Source organism: Chiloscyllium punctatum, chromosome 44 (assembly GCF_047496795.1).
Source record: "Chiloscyllium punctatum isolate Juve2018m chromosome 44, sChiPun1.3, whole genome shotgun sequence".
NCBI lineage: Eukaryota > Metazoa > Chordata > Chondrichthyes > Orectolobiformes > Hemiscylliidae > Chiloscyllium > Chiloscyllium punctatum.
In genome coordinates this window covers 7,431,010-7,449,099 of record NC_092782.1, presented here as the reverse complement: position 1 = coordinate 7,449,099, position 18,090 = coordinate 7,431,010, and the positions used below count along the sequence as shown (strand labels likewise).

At 41.2% G+C, this 18,090-nt stretch overlaps 1 protein-coding gene across 1 annotated transcript in view; it reads right to left on the bottom strand.

The window, feature by feature from the left end:
* LOC140466594 (troponin I, slow skeletal muscle-like) overlaps positions 1-16,700 on the bottom strand; it is a 45,576-nt gene extending 28,876 nt beyond the window's left edge. Inside the window, exons 1-2 of the mRNA XM_072562045.1 lie at positions 16,664-16,700; positions 12,031-12,050 (exon numbers count right to left, since the gene is read on the bottom strand). Of these exons, the coding sequence (XP_072418146.1) occupies positions 12,031-12,050; positions 16,664-16,700 (57 nt within the window). The remainder of the gene's footprint in view (positions 1-12,030; positions 12,051-16,663) is intronic.
* Between the last annotated feature and the right edge of the window lie 1,390 nt (positions 16,701-18,090).

The following is an 18,090-nucleotide window of genomic DNA, read 5'->3' as shown; positions in this document are numbered from 1 at the left end:
TGTGTGTGTGGCTTTCCTGTAAACCTTTGTGGTGAATTCTCTGTTCGGTGTTCTCTGTACCATCACGTCTAGGAATGGGAGTTGATTGTCCTTTTCTTCCTCTCTAGTGAATTGGATTCCTGTGAGTGTGGCGTTGATGATCTGGTGTGTGTTCTCTATTTCTGTGTTTTTAATTATTACAAAGGGGTCATCCACTTATCTGACCCAGAGTTTGGGTTGAAGTTGTGGTAAGACTGTTTGTTCTAACCTTTGCATTACTGCTTCTGCTATGAGTCCAGAGATCGGTGAGCCCATGGGTGTTCCGTTGATTTGTTCCTATATTTGGTTATTGAATGTGAAGTGTGTTGTGAGGCACAGGTCCAGTAGTTTAAGCATGCCGTCTTTGTTGATAGGTTCAACGTCCTGTTGTCTGTTATGTCTGTCCAGCAGGTTGGCTATTGTTTCTTTGGCTAGTGTTTTGTCGATGGAGGTGAACAGTGCCGTTACATTGAATGAGACCATAGTTTCTTCCTTGTCTATGTGTATATTTCTGAAGATGTCCAAGAATTCCTGTGTTGATTGTATAGATTGTCTGGATCCGCTGATCAGGTGTTTCAGTTTCTGCTGTAGTTCTTTGGCCAGTTTGTGTGATGGTGTCCCTGGTAGGGATACTATGGGTCAGAGTGGGATGTCTGGTTTGTGCACTTTGGGTGGTCCATAGAATCTGGGGGTGTTGTTGCTTTCAGGTTTCATTCTTTGTAGGTCAGACTTGGTTATCTGTCCGTTTTTTTGTAGATTCCTCAGTGTGTTGTTTATCCTATTGGTGAGCTGTGGGGTGGGGTCAAACTCCCTCTTTTGGTAGGTGTTGGTATCTGCAAGTAGTTGTTGTGCTTTTTGCATGTACTCTGCTTTGTCCAGGATGACTGTCATTCTGCCTTTGTCTGCTGGTAGTATAATTATGTTCTTATCGTTTCTTAGTGATTTTAGTGCTTCACTCTCCTTGGTATTGAGGTTATGTGTTTGTTTTTTTTCTTGTTATCAGCGGTACGATACTTTGTCTCACAGTTTGTTGTGTCTCTTCTGTCAGTCCATTGTTCCTGATTGTGCATTCTAGTGCTGCTAGGAAGTCTGCTGTCTTGGCGTCCCTGTGGTTGTAGTTGAGTCCCTTGGCCAGTGTTGTTCTTTCTGTGTCTGTGAGCTGTCTGTGGGAGAGGTTTTTAACCCAGGTGTGTGTTGAGGTGTCCTCTTCTTTGTGTGTTAGTTTGGCCATTTTTTCTTTTGGTGCCGTTTTCCTGGTGTATGGTCCTGTTCTGTCCTATAGTGACAGCCTGTTCTACATTCAGTTATCTTGTTAATATATTCTGTATTGTTTAAAATTACATGGTTTGACCAACTTCATCCCTCCTGGAATATCTGTGTTACCTGCCTGCTTAAAGCACCTGGCAAAATTTAGAGTCTGGGCTACTTTCTTGAAATGTTTTGAGGGGGCCTGCTCTGGTCTATAACACCCTATTAACCTCTCTCCCACGGTCACCAATCATCCATATAAAGTTTGAATATTTGTTCTGACTTTTAGTTACATATCTTTTGAGACAAGTTCTTGGTGGTCTGCTAATATTAGTTTCATGTTGGCTGGATAATTTCATTTCCTGTGTATCATTAATCCCCAAATCCATTTGCTCTTTGGCTTTTTATAATCAAAGCCAATCAATTCTTTTGTTATCTGGCTGCTAACCAGAGAGAAAATGTTGGTGCAGAGTATGGCATTGGTTTTATTTCCATTATTAAAGTGAATAAAACACCCTCCTCAGTCTATCTATTTTGAATGGTTCCTATTCAGAAGGCCATTACATTACATTACATTTATTCATATCAAAATCTGCTATTCCCTGGCACATCAGATTGTTCTGATTTTCTCTAATGTTCTTAGTTTTCCTGACACCAGTCATTGGATCAATAGAGCTATTTGTTCTGTGTTGTAACTGTAAATCAGAAGAAATCCAGGCCTAGCTTGTTGTGGTGAGGAGATTTTATTACTTCGCTGCCATTCTCCATATTGTCTATATTTAAAATGGAGTGAAGATCCAGAACAAACTCTTTGGAATTCTATGCTCTCTTGCCAGAGCTTTTCTAAATTATCATCACCTTATGCTTTCTATTTCTGAGCCTGTTTTCAATCCAGTTGCATAATTTGGCTCAATGAAGGTATCTACAGTGACCTGGCCATCATTTATCCTTTACCCAACATCTAAAACTATTTATTTTGTTGTACATTGCATGGCTGTAAGTGGGACTAGTTGTTGGCAAAATGGTTGTTGCAATTTTTATTACAATAAAGTTAGTTCTTGCTGGTGTATATTTTAACACTGGATACTGTCATCTATATATTTTGTTACTTACTCAAATGACATAGTCATTTTGTAAGGTCTGGCTATTCTCTTCTACATCACATGATAATCTCTGATTATCTGATTAAGACAGTATACTATGTACAATTTCTCTAAGCATTTCCTCACCATTCGTGTTAGACAAAGTGGCTTCTAACTTGAACATAATTTTATCCACTACTATGCAAATAAACTTGTATTAACATTTAATCGGGAAGCAGACTAGTCAAAGAGAAAAGCAATTTCTTTAAAATCTTTGTAGAATTTGTAATTGTTTTTAAGAATGTTTGTTTAGAAAGGACTTTTAAGAACTTGCATCAATTATAAAGTGCTCAGTTGTCCTTTTTTTGAATAATAAGATTTATTTGTCCATGAGACATCAGAATGTTTGAGCTGGAAGTAATGCCACCAGCAAAAGCAGTTAACATATCAAAGTTGTCATCAGCATATGTATGTAGAAGTTCTTGGAACCACTGTGTGAGTGTGCTAAAAAGGTCTCAAACCTGGGAGGCTGAGTAACTTGGAGACACTAAAGAATCAAGTATTTTTGCCCGAAATGGCAAAGCCATAAATCAAATATAATTGAGGAGGCGATGGTCTAGCTGTATTATTAATCCAGAAATTCAGCTGATATTATGGGGTGGCACGATGGCTCAGTGGTTAGCACTGTTGTTTCACAGTGCCAGGGACCTTGGTTTGATTCCCACCTCAGGCAACTATCTGTATGGAGTTTGCACATCCTCCCCACGCCTGTGTGGGTTTCCTCCCACAATCCAAAGATGTGCAGGTTAGGTCAATTGGTCATGTTAAAATTGCCCATAGTGTTCAGGGATGTGTGGGCTAGGCATATTAGTCTGGGGTAAATATAGAGCAGTAGGGGAATGGGTCTGGGTGGGTTATTCTTCGGAGGGTCAGTGTGGACTTGTTGAGCTAAAGGGCCTGTTTGCATACTGTAGGGATTATATATCATTCTATATTCCACCATAAAAATCTGGAATTAAGAGCCTCATGATGGTTGTAGATCCATTGTTGATTATCAGGAAAATCCATCTGGTTCACTAATGTCCTTTAGGGAAGGAAACACCCATCCTTAATTGGTTTGGCTTACATGTGACTCCAGACACACAGGACTGTGGTTGACTCTTAACTGCCCTCTGGATTATTAGTGATGGGCAATAAATGCTGGCCTAGCCAGCAATGCCCTTTATCCTATGAATTAATTTTTAAAAATCTGGCTCACTAATATCCTTCAGGAATGGAAATCAGCCATCCTCACCTAGTCCGGCTTGGATATGACTCCAGACCCACAGCAATGTGGTTGACTCTCACCTGTCCTTTGAAGTGGCACAACAAGCCATTCGGTTGTATCAATCACTGCAAATCATCAAACAACCAAAATCCGAAGGTCAATGCTGAAAGGGAAAGGCAACGGCAGAAACAGCTCTGTACACCTTGCAAAGTCGTCCTTACTAACATGGAGGCTAGTGCCAAAACTGGGAGAGTTGTTTCTCAGACTAGTCAAGCAACAGCCTGACTTTGTCATACATATGGATTCATACCTTACAGATAATATTCCAGACATCATCATCGTCACCATCCTGGATATGTGCTGTCCAACCAGCAGGATAAATCTAACAGAGGTGGTAGCATAGTGGTATACAGTTGGGAGGGAGTTCACTCTGGACACTATGAAGTTTCATGGTTTCAAGTTAAACATGCTGAAAATGTGTTGCTGGAAAAGCGCAGCAGGTCAGGCATCATCCAAGGAACAGGAGAATCGACGTTTCGGGCATAAGCTCTTCTTCAGGAATGAGGAAAGTGTGTCCAGCAGGCTAAGATAAAAGGTAGGGAGGAGGGACTTGCGGGAGGGGCGTTGGAAATGCGATAGAACATAGAACAATACAGCACAGAACAGGCCCTTCGGCCCACGATGTTGTGCCGAACTTCTAACCTAGATTAAGCACCCATCCATGTACCTATCCAAATGCCGCTTAAAGGTCGCCAATGATTCTGACTCTACCACTCCCACGGGCAGCGCATTCCATGCCCCCATCACTCTCTGGGTAAAGAACCCACCCCTGACATCTCCCCTATACCTTCCACCCTTCACCTTAAATTTATGTCCCCTTGTAACACTCTGTTGTACCCGGGGAAAAAGTTTCTGACTGTCTACTCTATCTATTCCTCTGATCATCTTATAAACCTCTATCAAGTCACCCCTCATCCTTCGCCGTTCCAACGAGAAAAGGCCGAGAACTCTCAACCTATCCTCGTACAACCTACTCTCCATTCCAGGCAACATCCTGGTAAATCTTCTCTGCACCCTCTCCAAAGCTTCCACATCTTTCCTAAAGTGAGGCGACCAATCCATGTACACTACATCCACTGCTCTACCCTCATCCACATGCTTGGTCACCTCCTCAAAGAATTCAATAAGACTTGTAAGGCAAGACCTACCCTTCACAAATCTGTGCTGGCTGTCCCTAATCAAGCAGTGTCTTTCCAGATACTCATAAATCCTATCCCTCAGTACCCTTTCCATTACTTTGCCTACCACCGAAGTAAGACTAACTGGCCTGTAATTCCCGGGGTTATCCCTATTCCCTTTTTTGAACAGGGACACAACATTCGCTACTCTCCAGTCCCCTGGTACCACCCCCGTTGCCAGTGAAGACGAGAAGATCATTGCCAACGGTACTGCAATTTCCTCTCTTGCTTCCCACATAATCCTAGGATTTTTCCCGTCAGGCCCGGGGGACTTGTCTATCCTCAAGTTGTTCAAAATGTCAAACACATCTTCCTTCCTAACAGGTATCTCTTCTAGCTTAACAGTCCGTTTCACACTCTCCTCTTCAACAATAAGGTCCCTCTCATTCGTAAATACTGAAGAGAAGTACTTGTTCAAGACCTCTCCTATCTCTTCCGACTCAATACACAGTCTCCCACTACTGTCCTTGATCGGACCTACCCTCGTTCTCGTCATTCTCAGGTTTCTCACATACGCATAAAATGCCTTGGGGTTATCCTTGATCCTATCCGCCAAGGATTTTTCATGCCCTCTCTTAGCTCTCCTAATCCCTTTCTTCAGGTCCCTTCTGGCTATCCTGTATCCCTCCACTGCTCTGTCTGAACCCTGTTTCCTCAACCTTATGTAAGCCTCCTTCTTCCTCTTTACTAGACATTCAACCTCCCTGTCAACCAAGGCTCCCTCACACGACCATTTCTTTCCTGCCTGATAGGTACATACATATCAAGGACACGTCGTATCTGCTCTTTGAAAAAGTTCCACATTTCCACCACATCCTTCCCTGACAGCCTATGCTCCCAACGTATGCTCCTCAAATCCTGTCTTACAGCATCGTAATTTCCCTTCCCCCAATTGTAAAACCTACCCTGTTGCACGCACCTATCTCTCTCCATAACCAAGGTGAAAGTCACAGAATTGTGGTCACCATCACCAAAATGTTCACCCACTAACAAGCCCACCACTTGTCCCGGTTCATTACCGAGTACCAAATCCAATATGGCCTCCCCTCTGGTTGGACAATCTACATACTGCGTTAGAAAAGCTTCCTGGACACACTGCACAAACACCGCCCCATCCAATCTACTTGATCTAAAGAGCTTCCAATCAATATTTGGGAAGTTGAAGTCGCCCATGACTACGACCCTGTGGCTTCTGCACCTTTCCAAAATCTGTTTCCCAATCTGTTTCTCCACATCTCTGCTGCTATTGGGGGGCCTATAATAAACACCCAACAAGGTGACTGCACCTTTCCTATTTCTGACTTCAGCCCATACCACCTCCAAAGGCAGATCCCCCTCAAACTTCCTTTCTGCAGCCGTTATACCATTTCTAATTAGCAATGCCACCCCCCCTCCTTTTTTACCACCCTCCCTAATCTTACTGAAACATCTGTAACCAGGAAGCTCCAACAGCCATTCCTGTCCCTCATCTATCCACGTTTCCGTGATAGGTGGAAGGAGGTCAAGGTGAGGGTGAGAGGCCGGAGTGGGGTGGGGGCAGAGAGGTCAGGAAGAAGATTGCAGGTTAGGAAAGCGGTGCTGAGTTTGAGGGATTTGGCTGAGACAAGGTGAGGGAGGGGAAATGAGGAAACTGGAGAAATCTGAGTTCATCCCTTGTGGTTGGAGGGTTCCTAGGCGGAAGATGAGGCGCTCTTCCTCCAACCGTCGTGTTGCTATGGTCTGGCGATGGAGGAGTCCAAGGACCTGCATGGCCTTGGTGGAGTGGGAGGGGGAATTGAAGTGTTGGGCTATGGGGTGGTTGGGTTGGTTGGTCCGGGTGTCCCAGAGGTGTTCTCTGAAACGTTCCGCAAGTAGGCGGCCTGTCTCCCCAATATAGAGGAGGCCACATCGTGTGCAGCGGATGCAATAAATGAAGTGTGTGGAGGCGCAGGTGAATTTGTGGCGGATATGGAAGGATCCATTGGGGCCTTGGAGGGAAGTGAGGGGGGAGGTGTGGGCGTAAGTTTTGCATTTCTTGCTGTTGCAGGGGAAGGTGCCAGGAGTGGAGGTTGGGTTGGTGGGGGGTGTGGACCTGATGAAGGAGTCACAGAGGGAGTGGTCTTTTCGAAACGCTGATGGGGAGGGGAGGAAAATATATCCCTGGTGGTGGGGTCCGTTTGTAGGTGGCGGAAATGACGGCGGATGAGACGCTGGAGGTCGGTGGGGTGGTAGGTGAGGACCAGTGGGGTTCTGTTCTGGTGGCAGTTGGAGGGGCGGGGCTTAAGGACGGAGGAGCGGGAAGTGGAAGAGATGCGGTGGAGGGCATCGTCGACCACGTCTGGGGGGAAATTGTGGTCTTTGAAGAAGGAGGCCATCTGGGTTGTTTGGTATTGGAACTGGTCCTCCTGGGAGCAGATGCAGCTGAGACGAAGGAATTGGGAATATGGGATGGCGTTTTTACAGGGGGCAGGGTGGGAGAAGGTGTAGTCTAGGTAGCTGTGGGAGTCAGTCGGCCTACTTGCAGAACGTTTCAGAGAACACCTCTGGGACACCCAGACCAATCAACCCAACCACCCCGTGGCTCAACACTTCAACTCCCCCTCCCACTCCACCAAGGACATGCAGGTCCTTGGACTCCTCCATCGCCAGACCATAGCAACACGATGGTTGGAGGAAGAGCGCCTCATCTTCCGCCTAGGAACCCTCCAACCACAAGGGATGAACTCAGATTTCTCCTGTTTCCTCATTTCCCACACCCCCCCACCTTGTCTCAGTCAAATCCCTTGAACTCAGCACCGCCTTCCTAACCTGCAATCTTCTCCTGACCTCTCCACCCCTACCCCACTCCAGCCTATTACTCTCACCTTGACCTCCTTCCACCTTTCGCATTTCCAACGCCCCTCCCCCAAGTCCCTCCTCCCTACCTTTTATCTTAGCCTGCTGGACACACTTTCCTCATTCCTGAAGAAGGGCTTATGCCCGAAACGTCAATTCTCCTGCTCCTTGGATGCTGCCTGACCTGCTGCGCTTTTCCAGCAACACATTTTCAGCTCTGATCTCCAGCATCTGCAGTCCTCACTTTCTCCTTCAAGTTAAACATGGACAAGGAAACCTCCTGCTGATTATCACATTCTCTCAATTGATGACTCCGTACTCCTCCATGTGGAACAACATTTGGAAGAAGCACTGAGAGTGTCAAGAGTGCAAAATGTACTCTGGGTGAGGGATTTCAGTGTCCACCACCAAGAGTGGTTCGGCAGCAGTACTACTGATCGAGTTAGTTGGGTCCTAAAAGACAGAGCTGCTAGACAGGTGGTACAACTGGTGCCAGCAAGAAAGAAAAACATTCTTGACCTCATCCTTACCTAATCTGCCAGCTGCAAATGCATCTGTCCATGATAATATCAGTAAGAGTGACTACCACACCATCCTTTTAGAGACTAAGTCCCACCTTCACAGTGAGAATACCTTCCATCGTGTTGTGTGGCACTATTACTATGCAAGATGGGACAGACTTTGAATAGATCTAGCAGCTCAAGATTGGCCATCTATGACATGCAGTGGGCCATCAATAGTAGCAGAATTGCACTCCAGCAAAATCTGTAATCTCATGGTCAGGCATATCCCCCACTCAACCATTACCATCAGGCCAGGGAATAAACCTGGTTCAGGGGTGAGTATAGGAGGAGTACCAGGAGCAGCACCATGTAAACATAAAAATGAGGTGTCTACCTGGTCAAGCTGCCAAATAGGAATACTTGCATGCCAAACATCATAAGTAACAAGTGGCAGACAAAGCTAAGCGATCCCACAGCCAACTGATCAAATCTAAGCTCTGCCGTCCTGGCACATCCAGTTGTGAATGGTGATGGACAATTAAACCTCTTACTGGAGGAGGAAGCTCTAAAAATATTCCCATCACCAATGATGGGAGAGCCCAGTCAGTGCAAATCATAAGGCTGAAGCATTTGTAACAATCTTCAGCCAGAAATATTGAGTGAATGATCCATCTTGGCTTCCTCCAGTAGTCCCCACCATCACAGTTACCAGTCTTCTGCCAAATTGATTCATTTCACATGATATTAAGAAACAGTTGAAAGTTCTGGATATTGGAAAGTCTATGGCCCTGACAAAAGTTTGGCAATAGTACTGAAGATTTCTGCTCCAGAATTTGCCACTTTCCTTGCCAATGTCTTCCAGCACATTTAAAGCATGACATCTATCTGATAAAGTGGAAAATTGTCCAAGTGCGTCCTATAAACACAACGCCGGACAAATCCAACCCAGCCAATTCCTGCTCCATCTACTCTCGATCATCAGTAAAGTGTTGGAAGGTGTCATTAATGATGCTATCAAACAACACGTGCTCAGCAATAATCTGCTCAAAGACGTTCGGTTTGGGTTCTGCCAGGGTCCAGACAGACTCCGCTCCTAACCTCATTACAACCTTCATTCAAACATAAACAACATTCCAAATGAGATGATAGGGGGAAAACTCTCCATATTGGTGACATATCTGGTACATAGAAAGATAGTTGTGGTTGTTGAGGTCAGTCATCTCAGCTCCAGGATATCTCTGTTCAGCATTCCTCAGGGCACTGTCCCAGCCCAACCATCTTCAGCTGCTTCATCAATGACCTTCCCTCCATTATGAGGTCAGAAGTGTGGATGTTTGCTGATTATTTCACAACGTTCAACACTATTTGTGACTCCTAAAATACTGAAGCAGTCCATCGTCAAACGAAACAGGATCTGGACAATATCCAGGCTTTGACTGACAAGTGGCAAGTAACATTCATGCCACACAAATGCCAGACAATAAACATCTCCAATAAGAGACAATCTAACTAGTGTCCCTTGACATTCAATGGTGTTACCATCATTAAATCCCCACTATTGACACCCTGGGAGTTACCATTGACCAGAAACTCAACCAGACTCACCACATGAACACAGTGGCTATAAGAACTCAGAGGCTAGGAATACAGCGGTGAATAACTCGCCTGACTCCAAAAAGCCTGTCCACCATCTACAAGGCACAATCAGAAGTGTCATTGAATTCTCCTCACTTGTCTGGTTGGGTGCAGCTCCAAGAACACTCAAGAAGCTTACACCATCCAGGACAAAACAGCCCAATTGACTGGCACCACATCCACAAGCATCTATCCCCTCTACCATCAATGTTCGATAGCAACAGTGTGTACTACCTACAAGGTGCACTGCAGAAATTCACTAAACATTCTTAAACAACACTTTCCAAACACACAACTTCTTCCATCTAGAAGGATAAGGGCAGCAGATTAATGGAAACATCACCACATGCTTATTCCCTCCAAGTCAATCATCATCTTGACTTGGAAATATATCACTTGTCCTTCACTGTCGCTGGGTCATAATCCTGCAATTCCCTCCCTAATGGCTTTGTGGGTCGACTCACAGCAGGTGAATTGCAGTGGTTTAAGAAGGCAGCTCACCACCACCTTCTCAAGGGCAACTAGAGATGGGCAATAAATGCTGGCCAGCCAGCAACATTGATGTCCCTTGAATGAATATATATGTAAAAAAATGATTGGTTGGTTAGTTGAAAAGGAATTCTGTGGTGTTATGCCATCAGAACTGAAATAACCCAAGGAAGAGAAAGTTTGTAGATGTGAGCCTTATTGATACTCATGAAGTGCAGAGGTCAAAGCTATTATCAGATAGCACACTTGAAGTTCTTTGCATGCTTAAAGAGCAGTACTTATGTGATCTGCGTAGCTATGTAAGACCATGAACACTGAAGGAAATTTCTTGTGGCTTAAAAACTTTTTTTTTTGCATTAACTGCGAAATGTGAAATTCACCTTTTCATATGAAGTGTCATTTCCCTGCCAATACATGCTTAATTTGTATTGATTCCAATTAATTTTAAAGTAAAAGTTTCAAGAAGTGAAATTTTGTTATTAATTTTTTCAGTGACATCTGATAAATGTTGATACTTCAGTTTATGGTTCCTCTCAGATTTCATAGCAATGTGTAGAACTACTAGATTAAGTAACCTTTGCTATAACTTTTTTCTCATTTACTGAATGGTTATCTGGTCTACATCATTCGACCTAAGTGTGTGGGAGAAATTTATTTATCCTTTTAATGATACGAATGACATTTGACATTTATCAAGTGAAGTTTTTTTCTCTCTGACTGATTTGCCCAAATAATTTTGAATTTTGATCATACCAAATATTTCACTGACATATGCTCTATATTAGGAAGAACTTTACTTTCCACCTAATTATTACTGTATCTGACCTAATAGTGAATGCTGCCAACACTGAGTGTAAACAATGGTTAAGTATCCAAGACCTATAATTCTAGTGAGATTCAAAAATAAAGAATGAGTGAATCACTCACCTATGCTCAGAATTTAGAGAGTGATCCGAGATTTTGCAAATTGTCATTTTCCATTATGAATTGAGAAGGTGATTCCTCTATCTTACTAGCCCCTGACACTAAAAATGGATTAGTCTTTAGTCCAGGAATTTAATTAATATGTCTTTATAATGCTGTAGCAGAAATCTTGCCATTAGACAACTGGTTTGATTCTGCTTTGGTTTTTAGAATGGACCTTCATCCTTCACTAGTAGGTAACAACAAGGTGCTTATTGTCTACTGGCAAAAGACAGTATTGCTTCTTTTCCCATTTGTAAGTGTCCTTTTTCTTCAGCCAGGCATTGCCTGGGGTCATCTCAAGCAGAGCAAATGTGGTTTGGTAATCCTCAGAAATGATCAGACATTGCTGACAGTTTAAGATAGGGTTAGGAGCCTTGTTCTTGGATGAGAGTGAGACCCATTCCATCCCATATATGCCCCCCAGAATTTCAAACTCATTATTTCATTTATTGCTTACATTTCAACAAATACAAAAGTCTGTAAATGTTTAGAATTGTTTCTTAGGCATAACCACAAATCCAATTATTTGTAAAGTTTATCTGCAATTTGTAGACATGTGACTTATTTAAGGCTATTGTGTGTCTATCTTATTTGTTAGGCAATATTCACAGAAAGGAATTAGAAGAAAACCAAAACTAACCTGTACATTGCTACATCACAGGGAAAAAGAAACCAGAAAATACAATGTTAATTCAATTTCTGAAATTCATGTATTTCAAACTGTAATCTGCTTACAGAATTTAGAAAACTAAATGATTTTCAGTACTTACTTTTCTTCTGACATTTTGACCTGTAAAATAGAGGTTTTAAAAAATATTTCAAGATTTTTAAAATTGTCTTCAAATATTCACAAGTATGTTGATTTAGTGTACTGTATTCACATTCTATTTTGTAAGCACAATTGTAATATTTTACTCCATAGAATTGCTCGTTCTTGAACTTATCTTTGTTTTGTTTTCAGGTAAAATGTGATCAGATGGTTTGATTGGTGAATGTATTAAGAGTTTGTTCAGACATGCTCAATAAAGCATGTTTTTTGTAGCCTGAAAAAAACAATGAACTGAGGATGCTGGAAGCCAAGACAAAAAATGCTGGAAAACTTGGCAGGTCTGACAGCATTTGTGGAGAGAAAGCAGAGTTAATGCTTTGGGCCCAAAACCTTTTTTGGTTACCTGCCTCATTTTATAGAAGACATAGCTCTGAAATGGAATCAAGACTAACCTCAGAAGTTGACCATACAGTTTAAAGAGGCACTAAACTGAAGCCCTTCCTGCTCCTTTGAGTTCAGTGGCATAATTTGAAGAAAAATGGTTGAGTTCTCCCAATATTCTGGATTCTATTTCCACTGGCAGAAAAGGAATGTTTGTGGCATCATACTGAATACAGTTGGCTGCTATGTTTAACCCATTTTACAATAATGATTGTACTTCAAGAGTCATTGGCTTTGCATTGGCCTAAAGATGTGACCTTATTCCATAGAAAGGCAAGGTCGCCCATATATCAAATGTTAGTCATCAAATTGCTCTGTCTTATTCATTGGCTCAGTTGCTTCATTATGCCAACACAGGAAAATGTGGGAATACTGCACCAGTAGTTTAGGCCATATTAAACTTCCGCGGATCGACAAGGCATGATTATCTCACACATAGGTTTTAACCCTGCTTTAACTCAGAGTAGGAATTGTAGATATGGAATCCAAAATAGACCTCTATCCCGAGCATGTCTCCCAAGTAGTTTGACTTGTGGGCCTCATTTACACACCTTAATTCTGATTCCCAACTGGAATGACCTCACCATGGGTGGGCAGGAAATCAAATCTCATTAGGAGGTAGATGCCAAGACTGTGTCTCAAACCTATGAAATTTGGGCACTTCAGAATGTTCCTGAGTAGGGACAGGAAGCTAGGGTTACTAGGAAGAATCAAAGCATTTACAAGCAGCCATAGACATGTTTTTCTTAAACCATAGTTATCTGGCATTTTCTGGCATACTGAGGACTTGTGGATATAGGTTTGCTCACTGAGCCGCAAGGTTCACTGAGGACTAAGTTAGACAATAGCTAACATGCCACGCACTTTCCTAAGGGCCTTATTGAGAATAAGTCCCGAATCGTCCTGAGCTGACATTCTGTTTGTGGCTGAATTCAGGAAAGTGTGGAGCAAAGCACACCATTTTAACATTTCCACCTGCACCATTATGCTGAGGACTCAATGGGAAGAGAACAGCAAAAACATTAAATCACATATTTAATGAAATTAGGACATTCATTAATAGCAAAACATAGCTGCTCCAGGAGGTATCCTTCACTTTGGGGCTGTAAAGTTTTCCATTTATACAAACTTTCAGCCTCTAGGAGTCAGAAAGCACTAGATATTTACTTTCATACATACATAGTATTTGTGTTGAGATAGTTTATAGCTTAATGTATAATACTCCTCAGGTGTGTTTCATGCTTATCATTCTATTTCAGGTCAAACACAGCAGATAAATTCACTATAATCCTCAGATTATTAACCTAAAACTAATCCATGAAATGAAAACCAATTTTTTTGTTTAGTTTGTGACTGCCTCATAATTAGACACACATACTAGCTTGAATAGTTTAGGAGGAATAACTTTAATGGGAGGAGGAGATCATTTATTCTGTTTGCATGCTATTCTATATAACAGCATTTAATCAATGCTACACTCTAATAAAGACCTAAGTATTATAGCAGAACTGTTGAGAATGATAGCATATTTTACAAATATGTGAAACATTAAAAATAAAAAAACCCTTACATGTAACATTGTAATTATATTGTCTGTTCACAACAGGTTAAAAATAAGCCATCATTTACAGGGTTAAAACTTGCTTCACCTTACTAGTTAAAGTAAGTTCCTTACAATCTTACCTTACTCTTCTGTTGTGAAGACTAATGAAGAATTGTAATGTAGTGAGAAATAAAGGCAGGTTGTGCATTTATTATTGCTGCTTTTATTCTTGACTTTCCATGAGTGGTTGGTTAAAATAGCACCACATGATTCACATTGCTTTGTCCTGACATTGCAGAGCGTGATTTTCTCTTGTAGTGGTCCAGTAATTTACAAATACTTGCCTCATGTCAGAGGCACATTCCTTTTATAGACAGAACCAATTACTCCATAGACATTGTTATTCACCATGGAGCATATCTGAAGTGACTTTAAATCATCACAGGAAATGGAACTTACTGAGTGGGGAGGATGCAAATGAGACATTTTTTAAATTTGATGAACCAATAAATGAGCCGTACCTATTTGTTTGCCTATAGAAACCAATCATATCAACACATGTTTTGGTTTCAAGTAAATCCACTTACTATACCCAGTTGACCCCACTTGTCAATAGGTGTGCCAGTGTAGAATAAACCCTATTCACTCTGCAGTAGTGATAAAGTGACAAAGCAAAGAACCCAACCAAACAAACATTGTCACCTTTTCATGTACAGGGAAAAATTGTTTTCACAAATATTTTTAATAAACCTGTTGTGACAATAAAATTAAAATTAAAACCATGTGGTCTTTGGAAACATTTCCACAATTTTACTTTGGAAAAGACAATTAATGTTCGAAGAATAAAAATGTCAGCATAATAATCAATAAGTATTGCTTCCATGTGTTAATGAGTAAACTACAATTGGAAGACCTGCACCCACTGACAAATCTTTCAGTTCAAACAAGCACAAACGCAGGTATGCAGTTTCATGAACAAATGTATTTCAACTTTATAATGTTTTCATTACTGGTCCTTATGTTTCTTATTATTTGAGCAAAACAACTGACATTCAATTAAAATACATGGAATATTCAGATAGTGAACAGAGTATCAATGTTTTGGCTTAAGAAATCAAATGTCTCCATTTAAAGCAATAGCAGGCTCCAATTCAATGCTTTCTTATACCTACGGTGGACTCTATTGTCATACAGGTCCTTACGCAGCAAGATGCTATGACACCATAGCAAAATTTCAGTTAGTCTTAGCAGCGTCTAATACTTATTTCAGTCCTGAGAACCTTGTTGTTGAATGCTTTTGGCCAACCAGTCCCCAGTAACCAGTGTTCTTGGTACAGTCCATTCAAAATTTACATATTGTAACCAACTCAGGTGAAGATGCAGTGTTGAAGGGTGAGCTTATTTGGATTCCTGATGACATACTCCCTGATTTATTGCAGTCAGAGCAAGTACTGACATTCAAATAAGTGGACCAGTGTACAAAACAAGGCCAGTGCAAAACTGAGTTGGGAATTTTTAAAAAAAATTAATTAACCAATAGATGAACTCTTGCCTATTTGTTTATCTGTAGAAACTAGTCATATCAACAGCTGTGTTTGTGACAAATACATTTACCTTACTTTATCCTGGTGACCAGGTTTGACAGGAAGTATGCCAGTGTAAAATAAACTCTACTCACTCCACAGTGTTGATCAGATGATTCAGCACAGAAAACCCATACTCCAAATGAACATTGAGGTTTTCTGAGGTTGATGGGAAAGTTAATGCCAGACCAAAGCTCAATCCAACAGGTAAAAACAATGACTGCAGATGCTGGAAACCAGATTCTGGATTAGTGGTGCTGGAAGAGCACATCAGTTCAGGCAGCATCCGAGGAGCAGTAAAATCGACGGTTCGGGCAAAAGCCCTTCATGATGAAGGGCTTTTGCCCGAAACATCAATTTTACTGCTCCTCAGATGCTGCCTGAACTGCTGTGCTCTTCCAGCACCACTAATCCAGAATCCCAAAGCTCAATCCAAGCCTATCAGTGATCTAAGCCAAAATTTGGCTGCCTCCCAAACAAGAAACATGACAAAAATGAGGAAAAGTTAGAAAATGCTACTTTGCAATGCTATCATTTGGATGCAATGAAGCTTCACAGAAGCAAAATTATCCATCAGGGGCCATTAATTGGCTTCACTGTTGCATATTTAGACACAAAATTCAGGAATTTTGGTAAAGTGGGATTATCTCTTAAAAGTAAAACACACAAAATTACCAGAAAAAGAAGACAAAGAAGTGATGTAATTTCTTGGTAGGTGGATTTTTTTTTTTCACCCTAAATAAGATGATGGAACAGGATCATTAATCAATTAATTTGATGGTCAGAAATTCTAATGCTGCTTTGTTTGTTGGTTTGGAATCATTCATTCCTTTTCTGCTTGATACTGTAGAATGGCTTTACGCCATATGGATTCTACTGCCATAAGTCAAGAACAATATTCGGGTGGGTTACGCCATTTCAGTCAAAGATTTTTACAGGAAATGTGTACATTTAATGGCAAGGTTATCAAGGGTTTCATTTGTGTCATGCCAAATAGAAAAATCCTTGCTGACCTGTTGAGCATATGTCCAATTGGGTTTTCTACAGTAATTGCCAGATGCTCCCACCTATGTACATGATGCTCCACGTCAATGTGACGGCCATTCTATGCAGGAGTGTTATAGGTAGATGATTGTCACATTTAGCTTTCTAAAGTCTGACTTCAATTTCTCCAGAAACACAAGCTTTCATTGGAAGTAGATAGGTTGACACTTTAGGAAGACTTCCCTCAGCTTTCTCCACTAAATGAAATTCCATGCTAAAGAAATTGGATTACATTTCATGAATAATTTCTCAGCTTTCCCAAGAGTTTGATCACCTCTATGGTCCTTCTCCAGGTACATTGGAAGAGGATGAGTCTCTTTCTTCTTCAGAGATCCTTGGACAAAGATAAACCTGGTGGTCCTGATACCATGCTGCTAACAAGTCCAGTTTCCATGCAGGATGAAAATGCTGTGGTACCTGACTCTTCAGTTCTTGATGCACTACATCAAGATTCCTCTGATACTCCTCCAGATCAGTGTGAGCAGAATTCTCCACCTACACCTGTGATGGAGCCAGTTTACATGAACAGCAGCATTGATGAAGAAGTGCTCTATGTTCTTATTGAAGGATGAAGGAAGTTCCATCTCCTGTGGAGATCTCACAAATTGATAAGTTCATGTTTGGCATAATTTGATTGTAATAGTGAGTGACAGAACATAATTGTACACAGTTACTCAGATAACAAGTTACCAATTACCAATTACATTTACAATTGTTTGGCTACTCCCAGAATATATTTCTCTTTGTAACTGAATTACTCACTAACTTTAGTTTGCAGTAAAACTGTCCATTTTGTTCACAAACAAGAAACAAAAGTTCAATTCAGTATTGCTTATGAAGCATAGCAATATTTTAATCCTAAAGTTCTCTAATTTCATTTAGACTTAAATCTGCTGTCATTTGGAAATTTAGGGGATTTTGGAATATAAATCAAATTTCCTCACATTGTGAGGAGGACAGGGGAAAGATCATTCTGCTAAATCAGAGAAGAAGATCATGACTGTAAGAAAATTAAATCAGTTTGATATCTATTTTCAGGTTAGTCATGATTTTGTGGAGTAGACCACCACAATGATTACAGAATTAGTAGAGCAATTAAATGAAATGCTTGGATTCAGATTTGGGGAGGATGCAAAGGAATGGGTTATTGCTAATGAGTGAGACTGACGATAAATTGGCTACATACTCAATACATGTGAAGTAGTGAAGTGAAGTAGCCTATTTTTAATGGCTTTGCTTTTCCATTTTTGTTACTAGTACTATCCATCAAATGTGAGAAGTGCAGATTGATTTGAATAGAGACATGCAGGCACCTATAATTCATTCTTTGATGTGCTCTGGGCTTTTACTTTAAAAGCAACAGGTGTTAATCCTACCCTTCCAATGTTCATCCAGAAAACTCTGAGAATGCCAACTGGAAGAATAATGAGCACGCATGCATTTGTCTTTC